This window comes from Labeo rohita, chromosome 12 (assembly GCF_022985175.1).
Source record: "Labeo rohita strain BAU-BD-2019 chromosome 12, IGBB_LRoh.1.0, whole genome shotgun sequence".
Classification (NCBI taxonomy): domain Eukaryota; kingdom Metazoa; phylum Chordata; class Actinopteri; order Cypriniformes; family Cyprinidae; genus Labeo; species Labeo rohita.
The window spans coordinates 10,833,128-10,860,818 of NC_066880.1; the positions used below are offsets into that span (position 1 = coordinate 10,833,128).

A 27,691-nucleotide genomic window follows, 5' to 3' on the forward strand; every position below is an offset into this window, starting at 1 on the left:
CCTGAACAAAAGTTTTACATTTCTTTGAAAAAAAATCTTTTTGACCCTAACCTTGGTTCACATAATGTGAGTATCTCTCAATATGACGAGTGCTATTATATGATGCACAAAGTTTATTTCTATATAGAGCATTCCAAATAAGTCACTTATGATGTTCTATTTCAGTTCGGATGTTGCTTATGGAGGCAGTAAGGCAGCGTACTAGGTTTTGGAACAGAGCTTATTTGTCTCCGTACCGTTCTTTCTTTGTCTCCCCATCTTGAAGTGATCATTTCATACCGTTTGCGTGAATCTGTGAATCCCACACTGTTCTCATTGCTGCAGTATTTGGAGTTGTGATGACACAGTGCCCATGGGAACTGTGGGAAAGCTCATGTGGTGAGTATCATCACCATGATTGAGAGCTGTTACATTTGTAGCGTGCCTAACACAACCATACATCATTTCGCCCGGTTTGGGCGGACTCCGTATTTTACTATCTTTTGTTATTTCACCAGGTGAACTGATTTTATCTCGTTTAATCGAATTTCCTTTTAAGCCCGAGTTTTCCTTATGTGTGCTTCACGAGGAGACGTTGTTCTGCGATAAGTATAATGTCATATCGCTATCTTTCCATTACATCTTACGTCTTCTGATCTTAATGCAAAAACCCACTTGTGTTGTCATGAGCGAACGAGGCCATTTTGGTCTGGCAGTGTTCCATTAGACTTTTCCCCTCCTCTCTCCTTTGTCTTTGTCTTCTCCCATCTCTATTTGTGAGTCAAATCCCCCTCAGGTTTACCCAGCATGGCTAGGCTTTGTTATGCTGGATACTGTGCCCTCTCCCCATATATTTCAAGTACAGGTTGGCAGAGGCTCCAGTCACCCGAGGGAACCGCACCAGCCAGTGTGGATGTACAGTGTGGAATATCTCAGCATTGGTTTGACAGTAAAGGAATAGTTCACATAAAAATGAATATTCTGACATTATTTAATCAACTTCATGTCTTTCTAAACCCATGTGACTTTCTTTCTTTCTGTAGTATAATACAAAATGTATTTTTTAAAGAATTTCCCGGCCAATTTTTTCAGTACAACAGTGAATAAGTACTGGGGCTGTCAAAAGCTGAATCACTACATTATATGTTTCAGCAATGAGAAGGTAAAGTCGCTGTTTTTAAGTAACTAAACTCACAGCTTCATTTTTTGTAGAGAGAAACACACAGATACAGGTAATTCACATGCAACTTTCATCTCTCTCTCTCTCGAAATGGACATATACAGTTGAGGTCAAAAGTTTACACCCTTCTTTCAGAATCATTAAAAATGTTATTTGAACAAAATAAGAGGGATCATACAAAATGCATTTCATGTTTTATTTAGCACCGACCTGAATATGATATTTCACATAAAAGATATTTACATATAGTCCACAGGAGAAAATAATAGTTGATTTTATAAAAATGACCCAGTTCAAAAGTTTACATGCATTTGATTCTTTCTTGATTCATGAAAACTTTTTGAATTTGAAGATCAGGGTAAATTTAACTTATTTTGTCCTCTGGGAAACATGTAACTATCTTCTGTAGCCTCTGAAGTGCAGTACTAAATGAAATAATTTGATATTTAGGCAAAATAAGAAAAAAAATTCACATCTCCATTCTGTTCAAAAGTTTTCACCCCCGGCTCTTGAACAGTAAACCCTGTCTACGTTGATTTGATGGGCCATGTCAGCTATTTTGACATTGACGAGCGTTTTTAGGAGTGTTGTCAAGTCCACCTAAAACCAGCCTAAGCTGGATGGCTGGTTTTAGCTGGTCATAGCTGGTCAGGAGGCTGATTTTTGAGAGGTTTTGGCCCCTTCCTTAGCTGGCCAGGCTGGGAGACCAGCTGGAACAACCAGCTATATCCTGAGGAGACCAGCTAAAACCAGCTACTTCTAGCTTAAACCACCGTAGACCAGCCAAGCTGTTTTGTTAGCTGTTTTTTAGTTGTTTTTTTTTTTTTTTTTAAGCAGGTTGTTGTTTAATGAATCAGTTGATCCAGTTGATTTGTAGCAATAGCCAACAATACATTGTATTTTTTTTGCACCCTCAGATTCCACATATTCAAAACAAATATTGTCCTATCCTAACCATACATCAATGCAAAGCAGCTTTCGATTTCTATTTATTCAGCTTTCAAATGATGTATAAATCTCAATTTCAAATGAAGAACTTATGACTGGTTTTGTGGTCCAGGTTCACAAATCTAAACCGAATGATTTGTTTACAAATGGGACAGATTCAGTTTGGATTTAAATCATCTGACTGGTTTTAGGTGAATAACATTTTAAATATCAGTGTGTGTAATATTTGACTTGGAACACTTTTTTTATGATTACTTTTATGGTGTTTTTTTTTTGCAAAGCATTCATTATACAGTCTTAAAAATAAAGGTTTTTAGCATCTATGGTTCCCTGAAGATCTTTAAACTTCATTTTAAGTGCACAAAAGATTCTTTACAGTGCAAACGTGTTCTTTAAAGTATTAAAACGTTCTTCACACTAAGAAAAAGTGGCTCTTTTATGAAAGAGCTGTGAAATAAAAGTGTAAGAGTGTAGCTGCATGTGAAAAGAGTGGAAATGTCTGTCTTTGTGTTCCTAGAAAGTCATATAGGTTGGTATTGACTTGAGAGTGAGCGAAGATGACATAATTATCAATGTATAATGAAATAAATCTATTAAGAAGCGTCATTTTAGGTTCCAGTAGATGTGCTTGTTATGAAGTTACTATAGCAGTACGTGTTTTGGTACAGGAATGTGAAATTTGAGTCACATCGAACAAGCAAACCCCAAACCTGGTTTGTTTTCCATTAACACTCAGACTTGCTGGCCACTTTGGTCCGAGTTGTTTTTCAGCTTGTTCTATTTTGAAACTCCGAAGCTCTGCGTTATGGGAACACATGGGTTTTACATCTGTTTGTTAGTACGTTCAGCTGGACGCATTGTCTCCAACAGACCTGCGCTGCGACCTGTGGGCTGCCTCGCCAACACCTTCCTTCGTTACAAAAACACAATCGAGAGAACCAGTCTTTCTCCGTTCCACGTTCTCTCTCCCTCACAGCTTCTCCTCCCTTCCCTTTCTTTCCCGTCATTTCATCTTATTAAAGCACATGGATTGTCACCGTTATTTACCAAATATAGTCTGACAAAGAAGAAGTGGGAATTTTTACTGATTGAAGATCAAAGTGGCAAAGTCTCCTCCTCAAATCCCGCCCTTTCTATTAGAGCCCCTTAAGAACAGAGGAAAACATCAATTTCTCACACATCAATGGCGGCTTCATAATCAATTGAAAAAGACACTTGTATGGGGATGCAAATCTTATCTTTGTCTTATTAAAGCTTTTAGAAGATACATGCCAGGATTTAATGTTATTAAATAAAAGAGGTCGGTTTTTTAATCTAAAGATGCAGAGGCGTTAGTAATGGTCTAAATCAAAGCCTGGGGAGTCTCTTAATAACCAGTAGAGTTTTCCTATCCTTATTAATATTGATAAAATATACTGTGATGTGATCTCTGTGCTTATGATGCATTTTGGAGATGGTTAATGAACAAAAATAGGATGTGGGATTCATTTCCCAGCGAGAGGACGGCACGGGCGACCCGGGTGGAAAATGAGTTTTCGCTCTGACCATTAATATGAACAAAAGCTCTTGCAACTAATGCTGCTTTAAAGCGAACACAGACCTCACCGCTTTTCCCATCTGATCAACTGAGTTTTATTCTGCACTGGTTTGTTATGTATAAATATGCCTCCTTCTGTTTGTTCAAATGTATAAAAAGACAACAGCTTTGCCCTCTGACCTGCCTTTGTTCAGGTCATGAATCGCTTTCTGGAAGTGTAATGAATCAATTTATTGTAAAACCTGAGCTCAAGGTTGTTGCGTGCAGGAAAATAGTCATTACGATTGCAGGTTGACACGTCTTAATAAGTGAATCACACTCACGATACTCTTGGCATTATGTGATTCTCCAAGACATTAAATTTACATGCAAGCACACAAGAGATGTAAGGAAATGCCATAACAAACCACTCAATTAAAAAAAAGGAAATCAAAAGAACAGGGTCTTTAATGGTGTTCAAGTTCATAGACACTGACACAAAAGCACTTAAGAAATACTACATTAAAAGATAAAACACAAACTACCACTTTGATTAGTGAAGTCTAGTATTCACCTGCACAATGGATTTGAAATGCATCTGAAAAACCTCCAGCTATAGTTTTTTAAAAGAAAGCAATAGATATGTGTTTTGAATGGTGGAGGGCATGTTAGCCAGATTGATTTTTTTTTGCATTAGTGTCTTAATGATGACCCTAGCAGGTGGAATCTCATCTAGGGCTCAGAGAAGAATGTTTGAGATTCAATGGATTCCTTTTACTATAGACTTTCTCATAGGAAAGAAAAAAAACTTGAAATAAGTCCATGTTTGAATGGTGAGCAAATTAAGATTTTGATTTTGACTAGATCTAGCCTGTTTTATCTACATTAATTTACTTTACAATAATATCTCTGTACTCTTGTATGCAACAATTGCGATATTTGTTTCTAATTCTAAAATCGGAAATGGGACGTCAGTCAAGTCTCCGGAGGTATGAAAGAGCAACTTGTGTTTATTACATTACGGATTGTTTAAATGCATTTAGAGCTGTATACATTTGATCCTTATGTTTAGAATGGAGCGGATGCATGTCTACGATGTAAAACACATCCTTCTGAGACTAATATCCGAAGTCTATAGTTCAGACCTACATGCACTATGATCTATGATAGCTGTCAGCCATTGCCCCTACTGTGTTGAAAACTTTTCCTGCTCTTTCTGCCTGGGAAACTGCCTGCTGTTTCCTGTATCTTGCTCAGGAAGAAGCTTTTCGGACACGTCCTTGAAACCACAAATGTTCAGCAAATAATGCACCCATATGAGATCACCAGCAGAAAACAGGCCTAGAACGGCATTTATGCGTATGCTTTTTACCATTCGTTTTAGGTTTTCTAAATTAAAACCCAAACAAAATTCTTACAATCTTAAAGGAATAGTTTACTCACTCTCATATCGTTCCAAACCTGTATGAGTTTCGTTCTTATGTTGAACTTAAAAGAAGATATTTTAAAGAATGCTGGTATTCAAACAGTTGATGGTTCCCCGTTGACTTCCATAGTATTTCTTTCCCTACTATGGAAGTCAGTAAGGACCAACAACTGTTTGGTTCCTTAAAATTCTTCAATATATCTTCTTTTGTGTTCAACATAAGACAGAAACTCATACAAGTTTGGAACTGCATTTAATTGTGAAAGGGAGTCCCGTAAATTATGGTTCCATGTGTGTACCGAACAGCAGTCACTCCCGCATTTGTAACTATAGAAACATTTTGGCGTCTTGCAGGAGTGGATAAGAATTTAGCTGTTTGCTATCTGCCTTTTTTGGTTAAAGACTCTTTTTGTCTGTCGATTTTAACTAAACTACCGCTAATAGACATGCTGTGTTTTGTTTATGCTCTTGCAGTGTTGCCATGTCCTCATATTAACAAGCGCTTTTAGGCCTGTTGTTTGGTCTTAGCTCATAAAGCTAGGCACTTATGGAGTTAATAAATTGGTCTGTTGCAGATATGAGATGTATGATTTTTCTTTTGGTGTTATAAAACATTAAGCATTTGGGTGTTTTAGTGTTTTTTTGTGCTTGTCCTTGTTTTTGTTTTCTATGAAGATCTGGCAACACTTCACTGCAGGATTTGTGAGCACAACTAGCCCCGTGTTAAAATGTGCTAAGGTTAAGACTTCTTTCACTGTTATTTTCTTGCATCTCACATACAAAGAAGACACATTTCTGATGCGCGATTACATACATCATTGACAACTAGTTGTTCAGTTCAGTTAAATACACACTGCAGAATTTCTGTAAATGTGGTTGTTACTACCTGTATTTTTTCGGGAGTTAATGCGGTTGTCGAATGCGCTTGTCACTCCCGTATTTTAGTGAATTACGTGTGTACAGAACGTGATTAAGAAGTAAAAGGTGAACTGACTGGTTCTGTCGGTGGCTTCCTGTTTGGAACTCCTGAAATATGATACAACACTTCAGATGAATTCTATAAATTTCCAAACATGTAACAGTTTTTTTTTAAGTTGCCAAAAGATTTCATGGATATGTGAATTAAATAGTTCATAGTGTGAGCGGATACTTCATCACTTAAACAGCTTTGGAATATCATATTAATAGGTTAGTATTAGTATTATTTACTGTGACTTAAAGTATTACTTCATATATTTAATTTGTTAGTGTAAAGAACATTTTGTGCCATTCCTTTATTACTACTATTATTACTATAGGTTTTTCATACATTCATACTTACTACTGGCATAAAGTTCTTTGGAGCTGAGTACAGAACGCTTACATACGTTCTATATAAAACCCAAATGAGAACCTATTAAGAGTGCCAGCTGGTGTTTAGCCGCTTTTTAGTCCAGTGTCTGTGCTTCTCTAAATCCAAGAAGATATCTACTCAACAAATTCAACTAATCTATTATAGAGAAGCACTCATAAATGGTAAATATTTGGATAGCAGAGAGCACAGCAAGCTAAAACACAAGCATTACGAAGATCCAGAGGACTTTATGTAATCATACAACATTAAACTTTTTGTCTTCGTGACAAGCTGTTGTTGACATTAGTATAATTTATACAGACTATATGAAAACTGTGGACAGGAATCGACGGTCTGCTGAAGGAGAGCGCATTTGATGCAGAGGCTGTGCTCGAGAGATAACTCTGGGGTCAGGGGTTCATCCTCTGAGTAATGTAGGTTTGGTGTGATGTCACAGAGTTTCCTCTGTGTGTGCCTTGGCTCCAATATTCGACGTGACCGCAGAGTTTAAGAGATGTGAGCACATACATACACGCTGATGCGCCGCTTCAGGTGGCTGCATATTTGTATTGCTCCAAACCCAAACCTTGATAAATGGCAGTCGCGTCCATGTATGAAAAGTCCGCTGTTTGTTTTGGAAAACAGATTCGGTGCTCCTCCTTTCCCAAATACATTTCCCACTATGGAGTATTTGACAGACTCCAGGGGTGAGAGACATGTTCAGACGCAGTTAGTGCTGTGGAGGGGACTACAATGTTTTAACTCTCGAAAACAGCTCTCTGGCTTTAAATGCTGATGTGGCGATCCAAGTTGAATTTACAGAACCAATTAAATGACACATCTCTGAGTCAAATCCTGTGATTCAAAAAAAAAGATTGGACTTTTTTTGGAACTTTAATAATCTATTAACATTTCCATTCCATCAAAACTCATTTACTCACATATGAATGATTAGCTCTGACTGTAATCTTTTCAAAACGCTGAGGATAACACAATTAGTTTGATTCTGTTTTTTTTTTTTTCAATCTGCCCTTAAAACATACATTATAAACTGAAACTTTGCATAATGTTGTAAAGAAAATAATTTCCCTATTGTTGGTCTGTGCCTGCAAAACATGAAGATCCATTAGAATCGCATAATTGTGGTTAACCACGTCATTATTCACAGGATAAAATTCATCTGAGCTCCTACAGGAAAAAAAATGCTAAAATGGTACACAGAGGCTCTCTCACAATGGGGAAATTTGCAATTGACTAAATGCGAAAAGGTTAAATGCCAAGTTCCACTTGTAAAAACTAAAAAACTTTTTTGTTTTATTCAACTAGCTTAGAGGGGATCTGGCATAAATCATGTTGTATTCACTATTAACCCAGCTTTTAAAATGCACATATTGTTACTCTGAAAACAACCGGGAAGACCATTAACAGAGCCCATAATATGCTAATTAAGAACAGAGCCATTTCATCCAGTGCAGGAACACGCAGGCATTGTGGGTAATTAACTGTTTGCACAGACACAAATATCTTACCAGGTAACATTTTGTGCAGAATGCAGCATAGAGATATAAGTGTGCAGAAATCAAAACTTGAAATGTTTATTTCCGACTAAATCTGAAATAAACATTATTTTCCATTTTTGTTTACTTGCGCGTGATAAAATATTGGCACGGAAAGAATAGGTCAGTCTGAAGCGTGGTTTAACACATGGTCATGGGTTTAGATCCAGCAGGGAAATAAATAGAGCAAGGCTTGGCTTAGCAAGGCTGATAAAACGCACCCAATCTAAGTGAACTCTCAGTAACCTGCTGAGGCAATCCAGGGAGATGCTAGCTAGGAGCTCAGCTGCTTTGGTCTGGTATCTGCAGGCTCCAGACTTCTGAAGTCAAAAAGCAATGGGGCATCTTTCAGCTGCTGACAGCACATTTTAAATACTGAGTCGTTATTGTTCAATCATATTGACTCACTCTGGAACAACTAAGGATGCATATCTATCCCATAGATCTTATATTTATAAATAACTTCAAAGAATGGGAAGACGTACCATGCTGCATTTTTGCAGCTGTTTTGGGAGATTCATTTGTGCTATTTGTGTATATATAAAATATTTTTTATATTCTTATATTGCTTCCTTTGCAATATATGGTTGCTTATATTAAAATAAAATATTCAAAATTATTGTCAGTACACATTTTAACAACATAGGCATGCAATTGTTCTTTTTCAGTGTGTTATATTATAAAGGCAACACTGCAAGGTCCTTCAAGTTGTGTTGTTCCTGCATAAATTCCACCAGTGAAATTCTGGTAGGAAAATGAATGACACTTTCTCATTGACCTTGACTTTTTAAATAGATGTAAGGAAATGGCTAATTTAAATATTAAATAAGCAACCAAATAATGTTAAAGAAGGAAGACACAGTCAGCAGGCTGATATAATGCAGTACAGACAGGAATGTGTTTGAAATATAATGCGTAGCTCATACAATTTCAGGAAGCCACTTGCACATAGTTTCATTTCATAATTTTTATGGTTTATACATCTATTTATGTATGCATATACCTAATTTAAATCTGAAACCAACAAACCAGAAATGTATGCCTACAAGCAAATGCTTAAAAGTTTATTCTTGCATTTTTGTAAAGAAGAGACATGAGAGAAAGGATATTCAACCCCCACCCCCTTTGTCTTTATTCATAATGAATACAGGTTATCTGGCCTCAAATAGCCCGTTTACACTCACTCTAGTCTGTTTGTCTCAGAACCAACCCATTTCTAATACTGGCATATTTATATGCATTGTAATATTATAAAAACATACATTTAGATCACTTTGATTTTGCATAAAAATAAACGTTTTTGTGTGTTCTATCTATATACAGGCAAATATTTATAGTGTACATGCAAATTTCTCATTCCTATATATAGATAGAAATTTTTATGCACAAAGAGCAGTTTATTTTTAATCAAAATGAGTCTGCAGTGATAAGTTACCCTTTTTGAACACTTGCGGTCTAATCACTGATGAGTAACAAATTGTGAAATTTATTGTGACAGGTTAAATGGATAGAAACAAAGATGTTAATAAAATGATAAAACAAAAATCAGTATTTTAAAACACCAATACAATAAAACCTAAAATAAATACATTTAAAAAAGTCGTTTTGAAAGGCTGATGATGCTTTAGATCAGTTCAGAGTTTATTGTCATTTGAGTCCGTGTTTGGAGCGAGTGGGGTTATTTCAGCCCACCAAGAGCTCCTAAAAAAAACTAGTGCAGAAAATAGGGAAGCCAATCTGATTCTAGCTGTGTGCCGTTCCGCAGCTGAGATGCACGCAGACTATCGCACAAGTGTCTTCCGCCTATTTTTCCATTCATTCCTGTACAAAAGCAAACAGGGGCGACTCGCTTTAACTGTCCTGCTCTTCAGCAAAAGCTCTTTTCCTCTCCCTCTCTCTGTGTTTCTCGCGCGCTCTCTCTCTCGTTCTCGTTCAAGCCCTTTTCCCCCTCCAGTACTTTTTCCTGCCCCTCTCTATTTATGAAAACGTCACTTCAAGTCCCTCCCTGTTTGAATCTCATTAGTTTTTTTTTTTTTCTTGTGTGTTTCTCCCTGTCAATAATCCCGAATCCAGACTCTCTCTATTTCCATCCCTCTCTATCTGTCAATCAGCGCCGCCTTTGAACTGAAAACCACTCCGACCAACTTCAACTCCCTCAATCCGAGCGCCTCAGCTCCGTCTCCGGCTTCTGTTTCTGCCAAGATTGCCCTCTTCTTTTTGAGTTTTGAACACTCACCCAGCCAAACGCCACTGCGAGTCCCTAAACTTAAAACTCGGGATTCGGGGATCACACCAAGATCAAGGGTTTAAAAACTTTTGGGTGTTTTTGGCCCCCCGCAAAATTAGCGCTCCTCGGGAAAAATGCCGCAGCTGAACGGCGGTGGAGGGGACGATCTGGGTGCGAACGATGAAATGATTTCCTTCAAAGACGAAGGCGAGCAGGAGGAAAAGATTTCGGAGAACTCCTCAGCAGAAAGGGATTTAGCAGATGTCAAGTCTTCTCTCGTAAACGAGTCGGAAACGAATCAAAACAGCTCTTCGGATTCGGAGGTAAGTGACAAATAACCGCGAATCCGCGACTTGTCCACAACTTTACATGCACTTTTCTTGTTTAAACACGCTGCTAACTAGCTAACGATCTCCTCGCTCTGATTATTCAATGCATTCCCTGTGTTTCGTTGCATTTCAAGGCGGAAAGACGGCCTCCGCCTAGATCTGAAAGTTTCAGAGACAAAACAAGAGAAAGTTTAGAGGAGGGTGAGTGCTTGTTTTCACTAAATCATCTTTTTGCAGAGGACAACAACACGTTGCCTCGGTTCCGTTTGCTTCTGCACATACGTACAAAAAGTTCTTTTTCTGGGAATGTAACTTAAACTAAAAGTTTTCCTCTTTTCCCCCCCGCCATGTTAGCTGCGAAAAGGCAAGATGGAGGGCTGTTCAAGAGCCCACCGTACCCGGGCTATCCATTTATAATGATTCCCGACCTCACGAGCCCGTACCTCCCGAACGGATCGCTCTCACCGACCGCACGCACAGTAAGTGTTTTTAACGTGTTTCTGCAGCCACATGCACGTAGCTAAAGCACCACGTCCATGTTTAGGGATTGCTTTGGTCGGCTCGTCAACTTCTGCCACACTTCACTCTGCACTGTACAGTGGCACGCCGCTCCGGCGGATCCGCACTGTCGCCCTGAACTAGCGCTGCGCGCGAGCGGCAAGTACAGTGGAACGCATAATGTGCTTTCATGACGTGCACAAACACCCGTCCACATTAACTTTTATCTCCGTTGTCATTTTTCCTTTTTATTCTCCCCGGCTTTGTGTGCATACCTGGCAGGTTACCCTTTTTTGCATTTGAACAGTATTATTTATTTTAATCGTCTGTGTACCAGTGCATTAGCTCGTTTGCTTTACACTAGACGTTTAATTTACAGTAGCGTGTGTTCTGGAATTTCCAAAACCGAAATGTACAAGAATTCTTGAATTTATAATAATAGTATCATTATTACTATCGTTACGATTTTAACACATGAAAAACTAAAGCGTTCCTGTTATTCTAAAGCATTTAACCCTCCAAAATTACAATTTTATGTTTAATTTCAGCTTTAGCGTTTTTAAAAGTGATGCTGTAGTGACCATCTCCGCTTTTTCTGCCGCTGTTAATTTAATTGCTGCTGAGGAAAATCGAGTAGAAATGACAGAAATTATTGTGACAGTTTAAATGGATGGAAACAAAGATGCTGTTATGACATGATGATGAAAACATTTTTACAGTCTGCCACACAAAATGGCACATTAGTCATTTATCTGAGCTAATTTATGACTGATTTATCCGAGCTTAACATAATACTGCTCGTGTTATTTAAAGAATGCAATGCACATAAATGTTATTGGCATAGAGCATCATGGGAGATGTTTATGGTAATTAGTGAAAGGCAGTCAATGAATTTGTGATCGTCAGAATGAAAGCACAATTTTGCTCATTCCACCTAGTAAAATATTAGACGGTAGTGAAATTAAATAAACAAAATAAAGCTTTAAATGCACATTTTATGTTTACATAAACATTTTGTCTTGGCATGATGGACTGCTTATTTAGAGCATGCATAATGTTGAAAACATGCAATGAGAATATATGCTTAATGTTTTAGTGCAAATACAGCTGTGCATATTTGTCCAGCACTTTTCCTGGCACCATCAAGAATTAAAGGGGTTAATATTTTTATTCACAATTGATGTTTTATTTTTTTTTAAATGTCATTGCTGTAGATATAACAAGGAAAATTGTGCAGTAGGATCTTGCTGTCATTTCTGATTTTCATAATCAGCTTCAGGCTTAATCTGAAACGTGAAGGTACGCTTTATGACAATGACATGTGGTGTAACCTGAAATTAAGTAAATGACTACGTTCGAAATGTACTGCTCTGAAATTGTGGATTTAGCTTCAGGTATTTTAAAGGCATTCTGCTGTTTCTAGTATCGGCGAGACGTTTTTGTAGAAACATCTCTGGCTGTTTGTTTGTCGTGGATATTGCGTGCTTCCCAAAACGTGCCTTTATGCTGAATCTGTTCTTCACTTGCTGATAATTTGTTTACTTGTGTAAATGCACATTAGAAACATTCACACACAGACAGAAAATTATGAAAGCATACTGCATAATATTTGACACATAGCTTGTCTTCTGTATGGTAGGCTGTGAGGAATCTCAGAGATGCTGTTTCCAGAGTTCATAGTCTGATAGTTCCTCTCCCTGCTGGGATGGAGCCCCTGTCTAAATCGCTGGCTTATTCATTTTTGGCTACCGAGAATATATTTAGCGATCTCTCACGGACGTAGGATCATTGTTTGATATCCTCCCCTATACGTGGGAGTCAATCCAGGTCTGTTCTGACCCTCTAGCCTAAATATTATACCCATAGATATAGTGAATTTCTTTATAGATGTATGTTGTAATGTTTGATCTCCTACTGTAACCAGGCCTACAGATCTCAGTCTTTGACATCGTGCTGTAGCCCTTCACCCCGCTTCTTTGCCATGAGGTCTGCTACCTATGAGCTGCCTGGGCGTCCGACCCACACCGCTTTGAAGTTGAAAGCCGTTGTATTCATAAACGCATTACTTAAGTAGAGGATAAATAATTCACCTGAGCATCGATTAGCTGTCGCTCCGTTTAACGAATGCATGGGGCTTGTTGGGTTTAGCTGCCGATGATGTGCTTTTTAGCATTTCTTCTTGGTTTTTTTATTTTTTTTTAATTCTAAATTGTATTCATTTATTTATGTATTTATTTATTTTTTTCAGGATAAAATTGCAAATGCTTATATTAGAGGTTATATTAGAACCTCTAATATTATTAGAATCTAAAAATATCTAATTTAATTTACATAGGTCATGTGTCAGCTGAATCTTGCAATAGTGATGAAATGCTTTTCCCCTAGTGTGTGTTTGAAGGGAGAGAGAGCGAGTTTAATTCATCTGACCTCTGAGAGCTGTAATAACGGGAGTTTGTATTTCCAACCACCTCAATCGGAAAAGCTCCACGACGATTTGGTAGCAATTAGCAATTTGCCGTGACGTTCTACCGACAATGCCTGGATCCTCTTTTTTTTTTTTTTTTTTTTCCCTCACTAAAAACCCGCAGACAATAGCCACTCTTCCCCCTTTCATCGAGAGCAGTTTTGCGTGGCAGACACACGGCTTCGGACACACTCTACGTGTGTGTTGTGGTTGGAAAGGTGCTGGGTTAACTGGGTGGCTGTAGGCTAAAATCACACCTCAACAGGTCTGCGGAGAGGGGAAAGCGAAGGTAGAGCAGAGGTCTGGCCGGCTGAGTTCTGGCAGGGGGCTTTATGCCCGTAAATCCGCTGGGTTTATTTACTGCCTCTCTGACTTATGAATGTTAAGATATTTGACGCCACCCCTGGCCCCATAATTCCTTAGGCCTGCAGACTTTTGGCAGTGGTTTCAGGTTTCAACGTATAATTATGCGTAGTTTAAAAAAGGAACAAAATATAAAAAAAGACAAACTTGCAACACCCAAATGCACTCTCCACTATTTACAGCACTGAAAAGGAGATGCATGGCGGATGCCTAGAATGCTGTTGCCTTTTTTTTTTTTTTTTTTTTTTTTTTTTTTTAAATCATAGTTTTAATAATTGTAATTGAATCAAAAAAAATTCTAAATTGATTTTAAATCAATTTAGCATGTACATATTTTAATAATGGCTGAATCTTTTCAGGCTAAGACGTCAGTGCTTTATCGTATGGATTATGTGTGTTGAATAGCCTGTCGTGTGAGGTGCAGAAGATAGTGTAATGCGGATTTACAGGGATAGACTCATACCTTATCAAATTGGCTTTACATGTTAATGGCCCCTAATTGCTATCCGCGGGGGGTTCACCGAGCTACGCGCTGGCGTTTTGTGCCGCTCTCCACAAAATACACTCCCAGTTTATTTAGAAGGTTGCCATCCTTTTGTTTTGCAAATCACTTTTGTTTACAAAGAATGGCGGAAGCAAGACTCTCTCTTTCTCTTTCTCCCTCCGCCACTCTTTCCCTCTCCTCCTTGTCTTTTTTCTCCTCCTCCCATCCTACGCGCAAAAAAAAAATCACCCAAACGGTTTCTGTTTGCTGGGGCTTGATAAACACCCATAAAAAAGTGCAATCTGTTTTGGATTTGTGCAAGTTAAGTTGGGGAGCAAAGTTTGGCACCATTAAACCGAAAGCGGGGCCTGTGAGACATTAGCGGCGCACAGCACATTCTCAGGGCTTAATTAGTCCAAACTGTAATTGTTCATGGTCTGCCAATAGGAGTAATGCTCAGGAAGAGTGGAGTTGCACTAAATCGGCCCATGGTTTTTAAAACAATAAATCACTCGCATATTTGTGTCGTGATTCAGATAGAGTCCCGACCTCTCCCATCTCGACATGTGGTAAATTGTAAAGTCAATGAATCGCAGATGTGGGTGGGGGGGTCGGAGGGGGGGTGGGCCGTGAAAGAGTACAGTACGGTTTTGTTAGTGCTTGGTAAATGAATGGAAAAGATTTGTGCTGTAAATATTTACTGAGATGTTTTTTTTTTTTCTACTTGCTGTGCTCAATTGTCTTACGTTGATGATTTTGGCAGGCTGCTCTCTATGATCGTGTGTGAAAATAACCTGGTGTTTTTTTTTTTGTTTTTTTTTTCTTTTTCTCCTCTGATTGTTTCTCTCTTTCTCCCTGTGTCACGCTGGTGTTTTTAAAGCAGCATTGTGTATACACAATGTTCTGCACTAGTTCAATAGTTAATGAAGGTTTCTTGTGCGGATGTGCACTGTTAGGAAATTCCTAATTGTATCGCAAATAAATAGACATAGTTCATTTTTTCCAATTTTCTGGAATGCCGTGGTTGTGAATTATATTTCTGTCTTTTCTTGATTTATTTCCGTTGCGTTTGTTTTTAAAGCTGCAAACGCGATCCTGTCCTGTTACTGATAAATGGGGAACTCAGATAAATGCTGTTGTAAATTCTGCGTCTCATGAAGCTGCATTGGCTTAGCAGCTGTGTGTTGTTGACCCCACCCCTCACCTTTCTCCTCTTCACCATTTATTTCCATACACAAAGATCAACACAAAGATCGTACTGTACGTCTGGAATGCAACTTTTGTCATCTGTTAAATATAGTCCTGCTGCTGGACTACACGTTGAGGGGCTCCTGAAACATGGAAATGAAATTACTCTTTCTCTTTGCACATGCACCGTGTGCAGGCCTGTGCAGCTGTATGAGAGCTGCGTGTGAATTCTTAAATGACAGGCAGATTTTACTGACGGGGTGTGTGATGGCATAGTGTTGAATCCTTTTGAGTCAAGGGCTATTTAAGAAGCTTTTTAATATTGATTGATTACAAAAAGTGTGGGAATTTAATCAAATTTCCAAATGGAAATAGAAGTTCTTGTGTTGGCATCTCCCTTAATATTTAGATGATTTGGCAGATTATTTAATTTGCAGTTGTAATCAACAAATACATTTGTAAATGATTAGATGTTAAAAGCCAGCAATTTATTTATTTATTTATTTTTTGGTATTTTGGTTTTTGTCAAAGCTGTGAAATTTGCACATATTTGCATAGATGTAGTTTCATCTAAAGTAAAATGTAAGAAAGACTCAGATCGTTAGATCATAAGATATTTTATAAATGCATTTCAGATATTTTAAAAGTCCTTGATCTATCATTTGATATCTGAATATATGTGAGTATGCAAGGGCTCTACTGGAAAATGTTCAGGCTTATTTTTGAAAATCATTTGTGTTGGCACGTATTTTAAAATACTGCCTTTAAAAAGCTTTTGAATATTTCCACAAAAAATTATGCATTCCATTAAACACATTCTGTGACAATGTAGGCAGACTATTAGATTTTTCAGGAAAAGTTTATAAGGCACAATTATGAAACAATTTGTGAAATGTAAAAAAATGTAAAAGGGAAACGTACAAAGATATAATATTTTTGGGCAACAAATATTGTAATTTGTGCATTTGTACAATTTGCTACATTTAAAATACACATTTGTTCCTGAATGAATGCTTGTGTAGTTTTATTCTGCTCACGCAACAACATGATGAAATTGGAAATTTTATTTGTGACCTTGGACCACAAAACCAGTCATAAGGGACAGTTTTTGGAAATTGAGATTTATACATCCTCTGAAAGCTGAATAAATAAGCTTTCCATTGATGTATGGATTGTTAGGACTATTTTTGGCCAAGATACAAATATTTGAAAATCTGGAATCTGAGGGTGCAAAAAAAGTATTTAAAGTTCTTAGCAATGAATATTACTAATAAATATTTTTTGTTTTTATATATTTACGATAGGACATTTTCAAAATATCTTCATGGAGCATGATCTTTACTTAATATCCTAATGATATTTGGCATAAAAGAAAAAACTGATCATATTGACCCTTGCTACGTATGAGTTTTGAGATCCAGGGTCACATATTTTTAGCATTTTTACAATTTACTACATTTAAAATATATATTTTATTCCTGAATATATGCTAGTGGAGTTTTATTGTGTGCACGCAAAAAATATGATGAAATTGTAATTTTCTTTTATAGGATAGAATTCATATTATGTTAAATGTTATATATTTTATTCAGAGCATTTTTATATATCTACTTTGCTTTGAAGGAATGTTTTCCTTTGCTTGTTTTCGAGGAGTTTACCTTGTGCAGTGTGCTGGACTGGAGTGGGGGATTAGGAAAAGTGGGAAAAAGCGGGGTCGATTTGCCCGCCGTGGCATAGTGGGGGAGATGGAAGATGGAGAGGAGGGAGATGCACAAAGACAGTCTGAATAGGGCGCATAATTGCTGCTAATGTGGGGGCAATGAGAGTGGCGACAGTTCCTGGTTAGATGTCCAAACAATAGAGCCCCCAGGCCTCACATTTATCTGCTAAGAAAAAAAAAATGAAGGAAAGAAAAAACACAGCAGGGACTAAAAAACGACAAGGAGGAGGTGACAAGTTTATAGTCATGTTTGATGGACAGCCCATGTGTGTGGCATTCCCCACCCTCTCCTCCTCAAAAAAAAAAAAAACTTTTTTTATGAATCAGGCTAAGTTATTAATGCTTCCTGATTCCCGCCTTGTCATCAAAATGTCGGCTGGAAGTTCTCCAGCGTAGAGGCTTGGGTGACGCTGGCGGAATTTGGTTGCGCTGGGCTTTTGTTTGGATTGGAACGTGCTCGGGATGGGCCAAAGTGCACACACATGCTCCCTGGGGCTGCCATCTGACTTGTATGCTTAATGATAGGAGTGCACAAGTTTCCAGAAAAAGAGCATGTGTGCGTCTTGTGCTCATCGGCACAAAGTCTTTTTACTGTACATCATTCATTATCAGACTTTAAGACATAACGATCGCAGTGTCACACGCCAGTTGGACCTCTGGTACAGAAAAAACAATGACATCAGACTAAGTATGTGGTAAACATTCTCCTGATTAAAAAGCCTGATAGAGTGACCATCACTGTCTTCGCACAGGAAGTCTGTTGCTTCAGTACAGAACTTCAACAGAAAAACAAATAAAAACAATCGGTGTCTATTTTTAAACACGAAAGTAGGACAAAGTTATCTTCATTAAGATTCTAAAAAAAGATGAAGCCTGACCAGTCGCTGTTTTGCTTCTGTATTTATTATTCCGTCCTGTGAAATGTTTCTCTTTGATAAGGAAGTGAGCTAATTTGGTGTCACACCAACAGATTCGTCTTCTAGCTCTGATTGCAAAATGAGATTCTATGGTGTTGCACTGCAGAAGGTGAAATCCTGTTTACTTCGATAATCTGCATTAATTCCTGTAGATATGTCGGGAGCGTTTTGTATGGGTAAAGCGCATAATTGAGAAAGTAATAGGTGATAAAACTCAGCCCATGTATTTTTAATCTTCTAATTAAACTTTTAATTGCCAAGGGATAAGCTCTGAGCAGGGCCCAGAGTGTGCGTGTGTGTGGATGCGCGTGTGCTTGTCTGTTCACTAATGAGTTTATTGCATGCTTGTTTCTAGCAAAGGTACTGCATTCAGAAGTGAACAAAAGGTGAAGGAGATTTTCTACCAGGGTAGAAAGAAATTAATCCGCTAATCGGGGTTTATATTAAGATTAGAGGTACAACAGGCCGATATTTGCATGCTTTATAAGAGATAGGTGCTTTATAAACCACGTGTTTAAGGTATTTATGGTACAGGTCTTCTCGTCTATCAGAAGATAAATAGTGGGTGTGTAATTGCAGCTTTACATTATGCTGTTTCCCTGGCTATATCCTGCTGAATGGCTGTCAAACAGTATAGATGATATTTCAGCAGATTAGCATTGTGTTTGTCACATGGTCGTATACCAGTTGATGTGTCTTGTGGATAAATCTCACATTGAGGCTCACATCAAATTAGAGAGAATTGTCTACACCTCCAGCAGACATAAAATGTTTTAGCACAGACTGTAGGAAATGTTGGTTTGTTTGTTTCTACGTCTTCACCCTTAAGGATTAGCCTGGATCAACTGTCGCTGGCTACATCTCATTAGAGGACGGTGTGAACACTCAGTACGGTCGATTCCGAAAGGCAGGGAATTGACTTCCCTCGCTGAACGAATTGTCAATTGCATTGTGAGCGAGGGGTGTAATTGAATGGAGGTGTATCTTTGGCCGGCTGCCCCTAGGGCTCCGTGAGTCTGATCAGTGTTAGCCAGAGGTGGCAGATGTGGTTTCTGATTGCAAGCAATGTCCTTTCACAGTGTTAAGATCTGAACATTGACATAGAGGAGGTGTAATGCAGCAGCCCTCCGAGTTAAATAGAGATGATGACTGCTTGCCAGTCATAGTGAATAGTGATCTCTCCCTCCACCGGCTATCTGCTGAACGGAAAGATTTAGCGATGAGTAGGAGTGATTTATAAGGAAAGAGAGTTTAATCCTGACCTGGAGCTGTTTTCTTTGGCCAGCAATCAGTTTAAGCGAGGCTGGTATGGAATAGGCAAGCGACAACGGCAGCGTGGTGTTCGTCTAGATGCCCTTTAGAACAGGCAGTTTTTCTTTATCTTTCAGCTTTACAGCACCTGTATCTTTATGGGCCGTCGCGCTTTGCATTTTTCAAATATCAATAAAGATAAATTGTCTGCTTTGTCATAGCATGGGGCGTCGAAGTGAAAGATTTCAGGTCACTGAGGGGAAAAAATGATCTAGCATTTGAGAACTGTGTTGAGAACCATGAAAGCTTAGAAGTTGGCAATGATGTGATTTTGATTCAGAGGCCTTGACTTCTCTCAGGTTCATTTCTTTGTGTTGAATGACGTATGTGATGATGTTCTTTAACCGTGCGTGCTGTCTTATGGTATAGGAGGATGTTCGGCGGTAAGGAATTCGTATAGTGGGTTGTCTAAGCCCAGATCTTAAGGTCTGCGGGGAAGGAAGTCCCACAGTGTTTACATAGCCCAATTGTCCTGTGGGCCCTGGAGTGTCTAATGCACTACTGTTCAAACACTTGTGAGTGCACAGATGACCCCTTCAGCAGCCTTTGACACAAGTGCTTTGTCAGTCTTACCGAGTATGCATCTGTTTATGTGTGTGAAAACAAGTTGAGGTCCCATTTGCTAGCGCCTAGAGGTGTGGATGAGTAGTACTAAAAAGCAGCAGAGCTCAATTCATCTCGGTAAGCAGGATGGCAAAAAAGGGGGGGTATGTAGCAACACAAGACATCTCCTGCTCCATCAAACCCAGACATTGACATACGGTGGAGTCATCGAACTAATTGTTGTTTGAATTACCTGTTATGATCCAATGACAAATCTCCTCCTCTCCTGCCATTGGAGCAGAAAATGTAGCCTGGATTGGCATGATGTTAGCAAGTGTGTAAACCGCGCTTCAACAAGATGGATAAATGCAATTATTGGCTAGGCCAGGAGAGGGAAAATCCATTTAAAGCCTGAAACGCTAACCAGGGGCCGTGGTTAATTCATTTGGCCAATTTGTGGGTGATGTACGAGTGTCGTGGCACATTAGTCAAGGAGAGTGTGTGTGTGTGTGTTTGTCTCAAGCAGGGGCTGTCTCCTTGTGACGACTGCCCGAAGCCCCTCCTTTTTCCCATCAACCCCCCTTCTCTTGTCATTTCAGTAGATAATACAAATGGGGCATGAGCTCTCAAATGACAAAAAGATGCACTGAGAGCAGAAGAGCAGGATTGCAGTTCAAATGAGCCGGGAAGAGTGCCACGCTCCGTAAGGCGGCTCACCGAACGTGGCCTAACACACCCCCAGAGTCTTCAATCACGACTAGTCAACCAACTAAATCGCTCGGGGTGTGTGGAAGACAGGTTGAGGAAGCAGTAGTGGGTCAGAAGCTTAGTCATGCTGATGTAGCTCCCTCACTGACCTAGTTTGACTTTCTGAACTTTCCACGGTTTGCAATTAAGTTACAATTACCCTGTAGTAACTGCTATTTACTCAAGGCACGCAAAGCTGAGGCCAGCGTGACGGGTGGCTCGCCATCACCTCTGCATGCCCATTTCCGCCCATCTCATTATCCTTCTGAAGGGCAAGACAGCATTGAGCAACCCTTTGAACCAAACTGTTGTCCTCCCCTTAAGGATAGCAAACAGAAAGTCCCTCCATCTGGGGACTTTCTCCTTTTGTAACTTTACTTGGATAAACAAGGCTTCCTCTCCTGGCTTGCATGGTATTGATTTAGAGTGGATGCATATCCTCTACTCCATTAATGTAAAGTCTCGTTGGTGAGAAACCACTTGACGGTTACGCAAGATTAGTGGTATGCAAACACGGTGGTCACAGCCCGGGGAGCTCGATGAGGAAAAGGCATCGGTTTACAGAGCTCGGCCGCAGATTGAACCAAAGTCTTTTATCAACACTGTGAGCGAACGGATGATTTTGAAAGCAGAAAGGTGCCCGGGTGCCCAAGAGTCTGTGCTTGGGTGGTTGAGGACATGAGGAAGGTTTTAGATCTGGTCACCTGACTGTGTGCTTCTCAGGCTGTGAGGTCAGGAAATCAGAGCCGGCAAGGAAGCAGCTGGCCCTGTGCCGTTCTCACAGCTGCTGTGCGGCCTTACACACTCGTATGCTCGGCTCGCTCGCCTCTGGGACCGGACTCCAGGAGTGCAACCGCACACTTGAGGAGAACCACTCATGTTGCTTTTTGTGGTCAGATCTTACTGATGCTACTTAAGTGTGTGCAAATTTTATGTTGACAGTCATTGGGTTGCTTCTGTCTTATTGCAGAACGGAGAACCAGAGACGCTTTGGGGGACATGACTGCTGTTCCCTAAAGCTCTGTGGCTGTTTTATAAAACCTCATTTCAGTAGCATCCATGTTAGTAATTTCCGGCTTCCTCCCGACTGCCGAAGAGAAATTGTGATTAATCCCACTGAGTCCAAGGAATCCCTTCTTTTTAGACATACTGATTGAAATCTCAAAGTCCCCTTTTGCAGTATCTACCGTCTTCACGCAAGGACAACTGCAGTCAGCGGCCTATTGACCGATAGTCAGGAAAGGATTAAAACAAACAGCTTGAAAGTTTTGTGGGTGCTACATGGATCACTTTACAGCAACGGACATGCCTCTAGACGCAACTGCTCCGGTTTGTAGGGAAGCTGCCAGTCTTATCAGGGTCCAAGCAGAGGACAAGTATTTTAAACAGCTCTTCTATATGAACTAATTTGAGCTGGGATTAAAATAATTGGATTTTGTGACCGAGTTGTTGTCTTAAGCCATGACCCTGTGCCCCTGTCTTCTAGTAGCTAAGAAACAATAATTAAAACCCTAAGTCTGGAAGCACAAAGACGTAATTCTGCCTTTGCCTCGTTGTGTTTTATGAAATGGAAAATGTTAGTGTTACGTTATGGTGTGGCTTGTACCCCAATGGTTAAATGTAGATTTACTGCTCCAGTGTTGGGCCGAGGAGCTGCTCCCATCTGCGGCACGAAGTCTAGCCACCCAACATGGAATACGACACCCTGGGGCCCAGCCAGAACATGCACCAATCAGACATACATTAACACCAAGCAACACAACAGGTGAGCAATCAGGCTCTGCTGCAAGCCAAGAATACAGGCTCCAAATATTTTTATTGACTTTCTTACGGCCTATGGCTCATACAGTCATGTCTCCGACTGAGTTTAGAGTTTGTATTAATTCTGTCAAAAACAATTTTATGGGAATTGTTTGTTTATTGGCACAGAGGTGCGTCTCCTTCCCAAACGATGTCGCAAGCTGTAATTTATGTTGAGGGACTGATTGGGAGATTGCATAGTTTAACGCTCAGGGTGCTGTGGTCTGGGACTCTGGAAGAGGCGACCGCTAATTGTTGACAGAAGCCATGGGCAGAGGAAAAGAAAAGGGAGAGACAGACAGAAAGAAAGAGCGAGCGAAAGAATGAATGGGCTCTGGCAGCAAGGTTGTGGACCGAAGCTCGGTGTTTGGTTTTCAGGAAAGAGTGGATTCTTGGGATGTTCCCCAAAGACAAACGGCGGTGCTGAGCAAAGCCCATAAACCAAACACGCTCCCTCTTTTAAGAAAAGAACTCTCGTCAGTTCTCAATTGCGCTTGTTATGTGGTTTACCAAACCAAGTTGGTTGGAAATGCCTTGTCCGGTAGAGGAATCATATTTTTTCGTTAGTTTTTTTCCTAACTGATAATAAGGGACTGCGTTTGCTCGCACTGATTAGAATATTATTCATTTAAAACAGACTCGACTTTCCACTTCCCGTCTTCACGCCTTCTTGATCTCTGTCACAGATGCTCGACAGGAGGGCACATCTGCTTTCGCTAGCTTCTCGTGCAAATCCCGCTCTGCGGTGTTGTTGTGTTTTGCTATAATTTAGCAAATAACATCAGTAATGATTCAATTGGGCATAAAGTCATTGGGTGACGGCCTGTTTGCCATCTGTCTGATGGGATTACTGTTTCTATGTAATTAAAAGTGTGACCCCGTGGGGAGGATGGTGGAAGGCATGAGGCTGAGTGGTACACCCGCTAAAAGGAGGTGGAGGAGGAGGGGCAGCTTCAGTTCAGCACTAAAGATAGTAGGCGCAACAGAGCGCTGCAGAAGTGCCAAGCTCTTTACATGGATGTGCACATGTGTGTCAAACCCCTGGCTCGTTTAACTTCAATTTAGTTGGGTAGAGCAGACACCCAAAGTCTGAGTGATCCCTGTGTGCAGGCGGTGTGTCGGAGAGAGGTGGGGATGCGGGCTCCTGCGTTTACTCTGATTTCACCTGGGGTTTTGTTTGGACTCTTGAGCCTCAGTTTCTCTTGGATACTTTCCAGAGACTACAAGCCTGGCTTTTTTCAAGGCTCCCTCAGAACTAAAGTGAAAGGCCCTGGTCAGGCCTGGAATTGGATTTCAGATTTGATCTTGTTGTGCGTAGTAAACAGAACATTAAAGGCAAGAACATGGTACCTAATGAGTGGATGCATGTCTGGGTGTGTTTGAGTGATGCATCCCTGTCACTGCCAACAACGAATCAACAGCATGCTTGTTTATCTTTTTATTTGATATCTTTATACATATACATGTATACTATATATAGTATAAAAGTATAGTATAGTGTGTATAGTATAAAAGTAAAGTATATCTCTCCTCTGCTCCACAGGATGTGGGTCTGAAAAAGACATTAGAAAAGTAACCAGAAAAGACAGGATGGCGCGTCTCGATCATTCCGTCCGGCAGAAAAATAAAGTTTGGTGAAGAAAAATACTCAAACAAACAAAAATAAACTGGTCTAATTAGCATGGCAGGCTACGGCACTGACTCGGTGTGGTTGACCGGGCATGACCGAGGTGGCACTGGCCATGGGCATAGGGCCAAACGTACAGGGAAATTACAGGGTGCCCAGGCAAGAAATAGAGCGTGTGCTGCCTCCCTCTCAAATTTCGCCATATCTCTAGCATAGCTACATATTTTAGCATGCAATAACCCTTGGCCTGTTTTCTGGACCTCTTTGTCTTCCCCCCCCACTTCATTCTCTGTCTGCTTTTCTCATACGGCCTCTTTATTTCTGCCTTTTAGACCTTTTCTTAGTTTCTCCTCCCCTGCTATTCTGTCTTTCTCTCTCTTCCCAGTGTGCACTCTGATTACCTCTCCAAACTGGCAATAAGTTGATTGCTTTACAGAGATGATGTAAGCCCCTGCCCTAGGGTACATCAGGTTGGCTTTCTCCTGCTTTATCTTGTAAAGCCTAAATTAACAGCTGGTTTGGTTTGAGTTCTTCTGGATCTGACTAAAGGATTAGGCTTCGTTCTCATGTGAGTCAATCTGGTTTGATTTATTGCAGGTCTATCAAAAAAGATCAATGGAGGCCCTTTTGAAAGTAAATCCTTAATCGCTCTTTGCACTTACGTGTCATCATTGTGAGTTTTCTCTCCCTTTCTCTCTCCCTCGTTCTTATTCCCTGCCTGTCTTCCTCCGGCTCTCTTTTCTCCTCGACTTTTTTTCCGTCTCATCTCGGGAACACGGCGATCGGGAGTGTCAGTGGTATTTTGTTGTTATACGGCATGGATTTTTTTGCTCTCATTAGCCGTCCATCACCGCAGCTCAAATTGAAGCCCAGCTTTGCCGGCGCAGGCCCCGATGGCGGCTCGCTGCGTATTTTTATCGCAGCGCAAATCTACCTGTACGTGTCTACACATCCCAATGCCCGCAAAACCTAGGAATGAATACAAGTATGATCATTTTAAAACATCGGTCCTCATTTTTAATTTTTCTTACTGTCGTTTTCAGCTATAGTAGTTTACAGAAGTTCCAGCATCATTTTACATGTTTGTTTGTTTTTTTTGTTTTTATTTGTAGGGAATTTAATAAAAGTCCTGGAACAAAACACACTTAAAGGTCTTAAAGGGATAGTTCACCCAAAAAATGAAAATTCTGTCATTAATTACTCACCCTCATGTTGTTCCAAACCTGTAGACCCTCGTTCATCTTTGAAACACAAATTAAGATATTTTTGCTGAAATCTGAGAGCTTTCCATGTTGAAGACTGACACAAAAGAGAAGAAATTGTTGAATAAAGTCAATCTGTTAGCTTTGTAAAATTAAGGTTGAACCACTGATGTCACATGGACTATTTTAATGATTTCCTTACTACCTTTCTGGGTCTTGAATGTGTTAGTTGCGGTGTTGCTGTCTATGCAGGGTCAGAAAGCTCTCAGATTTCATCAAAAATATCTTAATTTGTGTTCTGAAGAAAAACGAAAGTCTTACAGGTTTGGAACGACATGAAGATGAGTAATTAATGACAATTTTCATTTTTGGGTGAACTATCCCTTTAAGAAACATTTTAAACTCCACACATTGCATTTTAGAATGGTGACGTTCATAGTCTGGCGTCTGGCTGGCACGAATTTACATAATGACAACAAGTGCAGCAGCAGCAGGAGCCCTTGGATGACCTGGAAAGTGAAACGGGATCTGCTTGTCTTTAATATTCCTCCCCTCTCATTCCCACTTTCTTTCACTTGTTCCTTCTCTCCTCCATTCTTTTAACAACAGGCCTATTATCCACACTTCTTTTTTTCCCTCCCTCTCAAGGCCATGACTCTTAAAGAATCTGGTGCTGGAGCGGAGACCCTGGCATGGCTTGCCTGACGGGGAGCCACACACACACATTGACCCTCTACAACCGGTAACGGTGGTCAGACAGTATCTGTGTGTGCTTAAAGAAAAGCATCACGTATGCTGTTTTCCAAACAGTAAGGCGGTCAGGATTGGAGAGCAGTAGAAATGATATGATGTGTTATACAACCTAGTGAGTGATTGAGAATTCAAGGTCCAGAGTAAATGTGTCTTTCTTTTCCTCATTAAGTGGTCCTGTACCAAATGGTACACTTATGATCTCAAGGATCTGCATATAAAAGTCCTTAAAACAAACTGTAGGGTGCCCTACAACGATTTCAGGTTTGAGAAAAATCGTTTTAGTTAGTGAGTTCATTCATTTAGTTGATTTCAATGAACCTGTTGTCTGTTTGAGTAATCACTCAAATGTTCACACAAATCCCTGCATCATTTGATGTGTATTTTATGATAGGCAAATTAACATTTAGTTAAAAACAACAGACTATAGATGTTTTCAAATAAATTAATTTACAAAAATAAAAGCGATTCACTGATTTGTTCGCACAACCACTCAAGTGTTCACAGAAGTCTCTGCAACATGGTTTTGGTAGTGAAATTAAGTTCGATACAACTCATTATAGATGTAGTTTTCAAATACATTAAAGGGCTCTATGCTCTAAATTTTAGGAGCACCTCCTAATAAATAATCAAAAAATCTGATCATTTTTTTTGTTTAATTTTTAAAATTTCTATTTATTCTTTTCCAATAAGAATAAGTTGCTAATCAAATGAAATCAGTATTAACCAAATTAATTTGTACTACAAAGGTGGCATCGAAGTGGCTTTTAGGTGTATTTTCATGTTTAATGAGCGTCAGAGGTGGCATGAGTGCGATAAAATTCATAAATTCATGTTGAGATTAAAGTTTTAAATATAAAATTTTGAATACAGAAATATTAAATAATTTAAATAACTGAAAAGATACTTTAAAAATGAAACTAAATCTGCCAGTAGGTGGTGGTAAGTCAGTGATTTAATTACTGAATCATTCATTCATTTGATTCGTTCGAACGCCTGATTCATTCAGGAATAAAGCAAGTTACTCTCTGTATGAATGGGAAATTGAATCATTGACTAGATTCGTTTAAAAACGCATGTTTTTTTTGACGACAAAATAGCAGAATCAGGCAATAGTCAGATAATGTAAGTCACTTAATATTAACTTCTTGTTTTTGCAACTGTTGTATTAAATCAATATGTCATATACAAACTCTCTTAAAAATCATTAAAAGCTGTCACTCATCTTAGTTTGTCGTGATCTCACAAAGTTCGATTATAATCAACGAAGCGCTCTACACTGCACAATCAATCTCTTATTTACACTCTCTCTACACTTTGTTTATAAAAGAATTCGTGAGATATGTCTTTGATTCGTTACTCAACGTTGCAAAAACACGTAATAACCTTTGAACCTCCCTCGTCGCAAGCACAAATATTCTGATCGGGTGAGTCGCACATGGTGCTTGTAAATATTTTTTCATAGTAGTTGCGCACAGTAGTTTTCAGTTGCAAATGCGTTCATTTAAAATATAGATTCAGTCCAATGCTTTATTTATTTATATATATATATATATATATATATATATATATATATATATATA

General features: G+C 39.4%; 1 protein-coding gene across 15 annotated transcripts in view; it reads left to right on the forward strand.

The window, feature by feature from the left end:
* The first annotated feature begins 9,997 nt into the window (after positions 1-9,997).
* tcf7l2 (transcription factor 7 like 2) overlaps positions 9,998-27,691 on the forward strand; it is a 92,405-nt gene continuing 74,711 nt past the window's right edge. For all 15 annotated transcript variants that reach the window (XM_051124439.1, XM_051124440.1, XM_051124441.1 and 12 more), the window contains exons 1-3: positions 9,998-10,488; positions 10,629-10,695; positions 10,849-10,973. In XM_051124439.1, the coding sequence (XP_050980396.1) occupies positions 10,300-10,488; positions 10,629-10,695; positions 10,849-10,973 (381 nt within the window). In that variant the 5' untranslated portion in view covers positions 9,998-10,299. The remainder of the gene's footprint in view (positions 10,489-10,628; positions 10,696-10,848; positions 10,974-27,691) is intronic.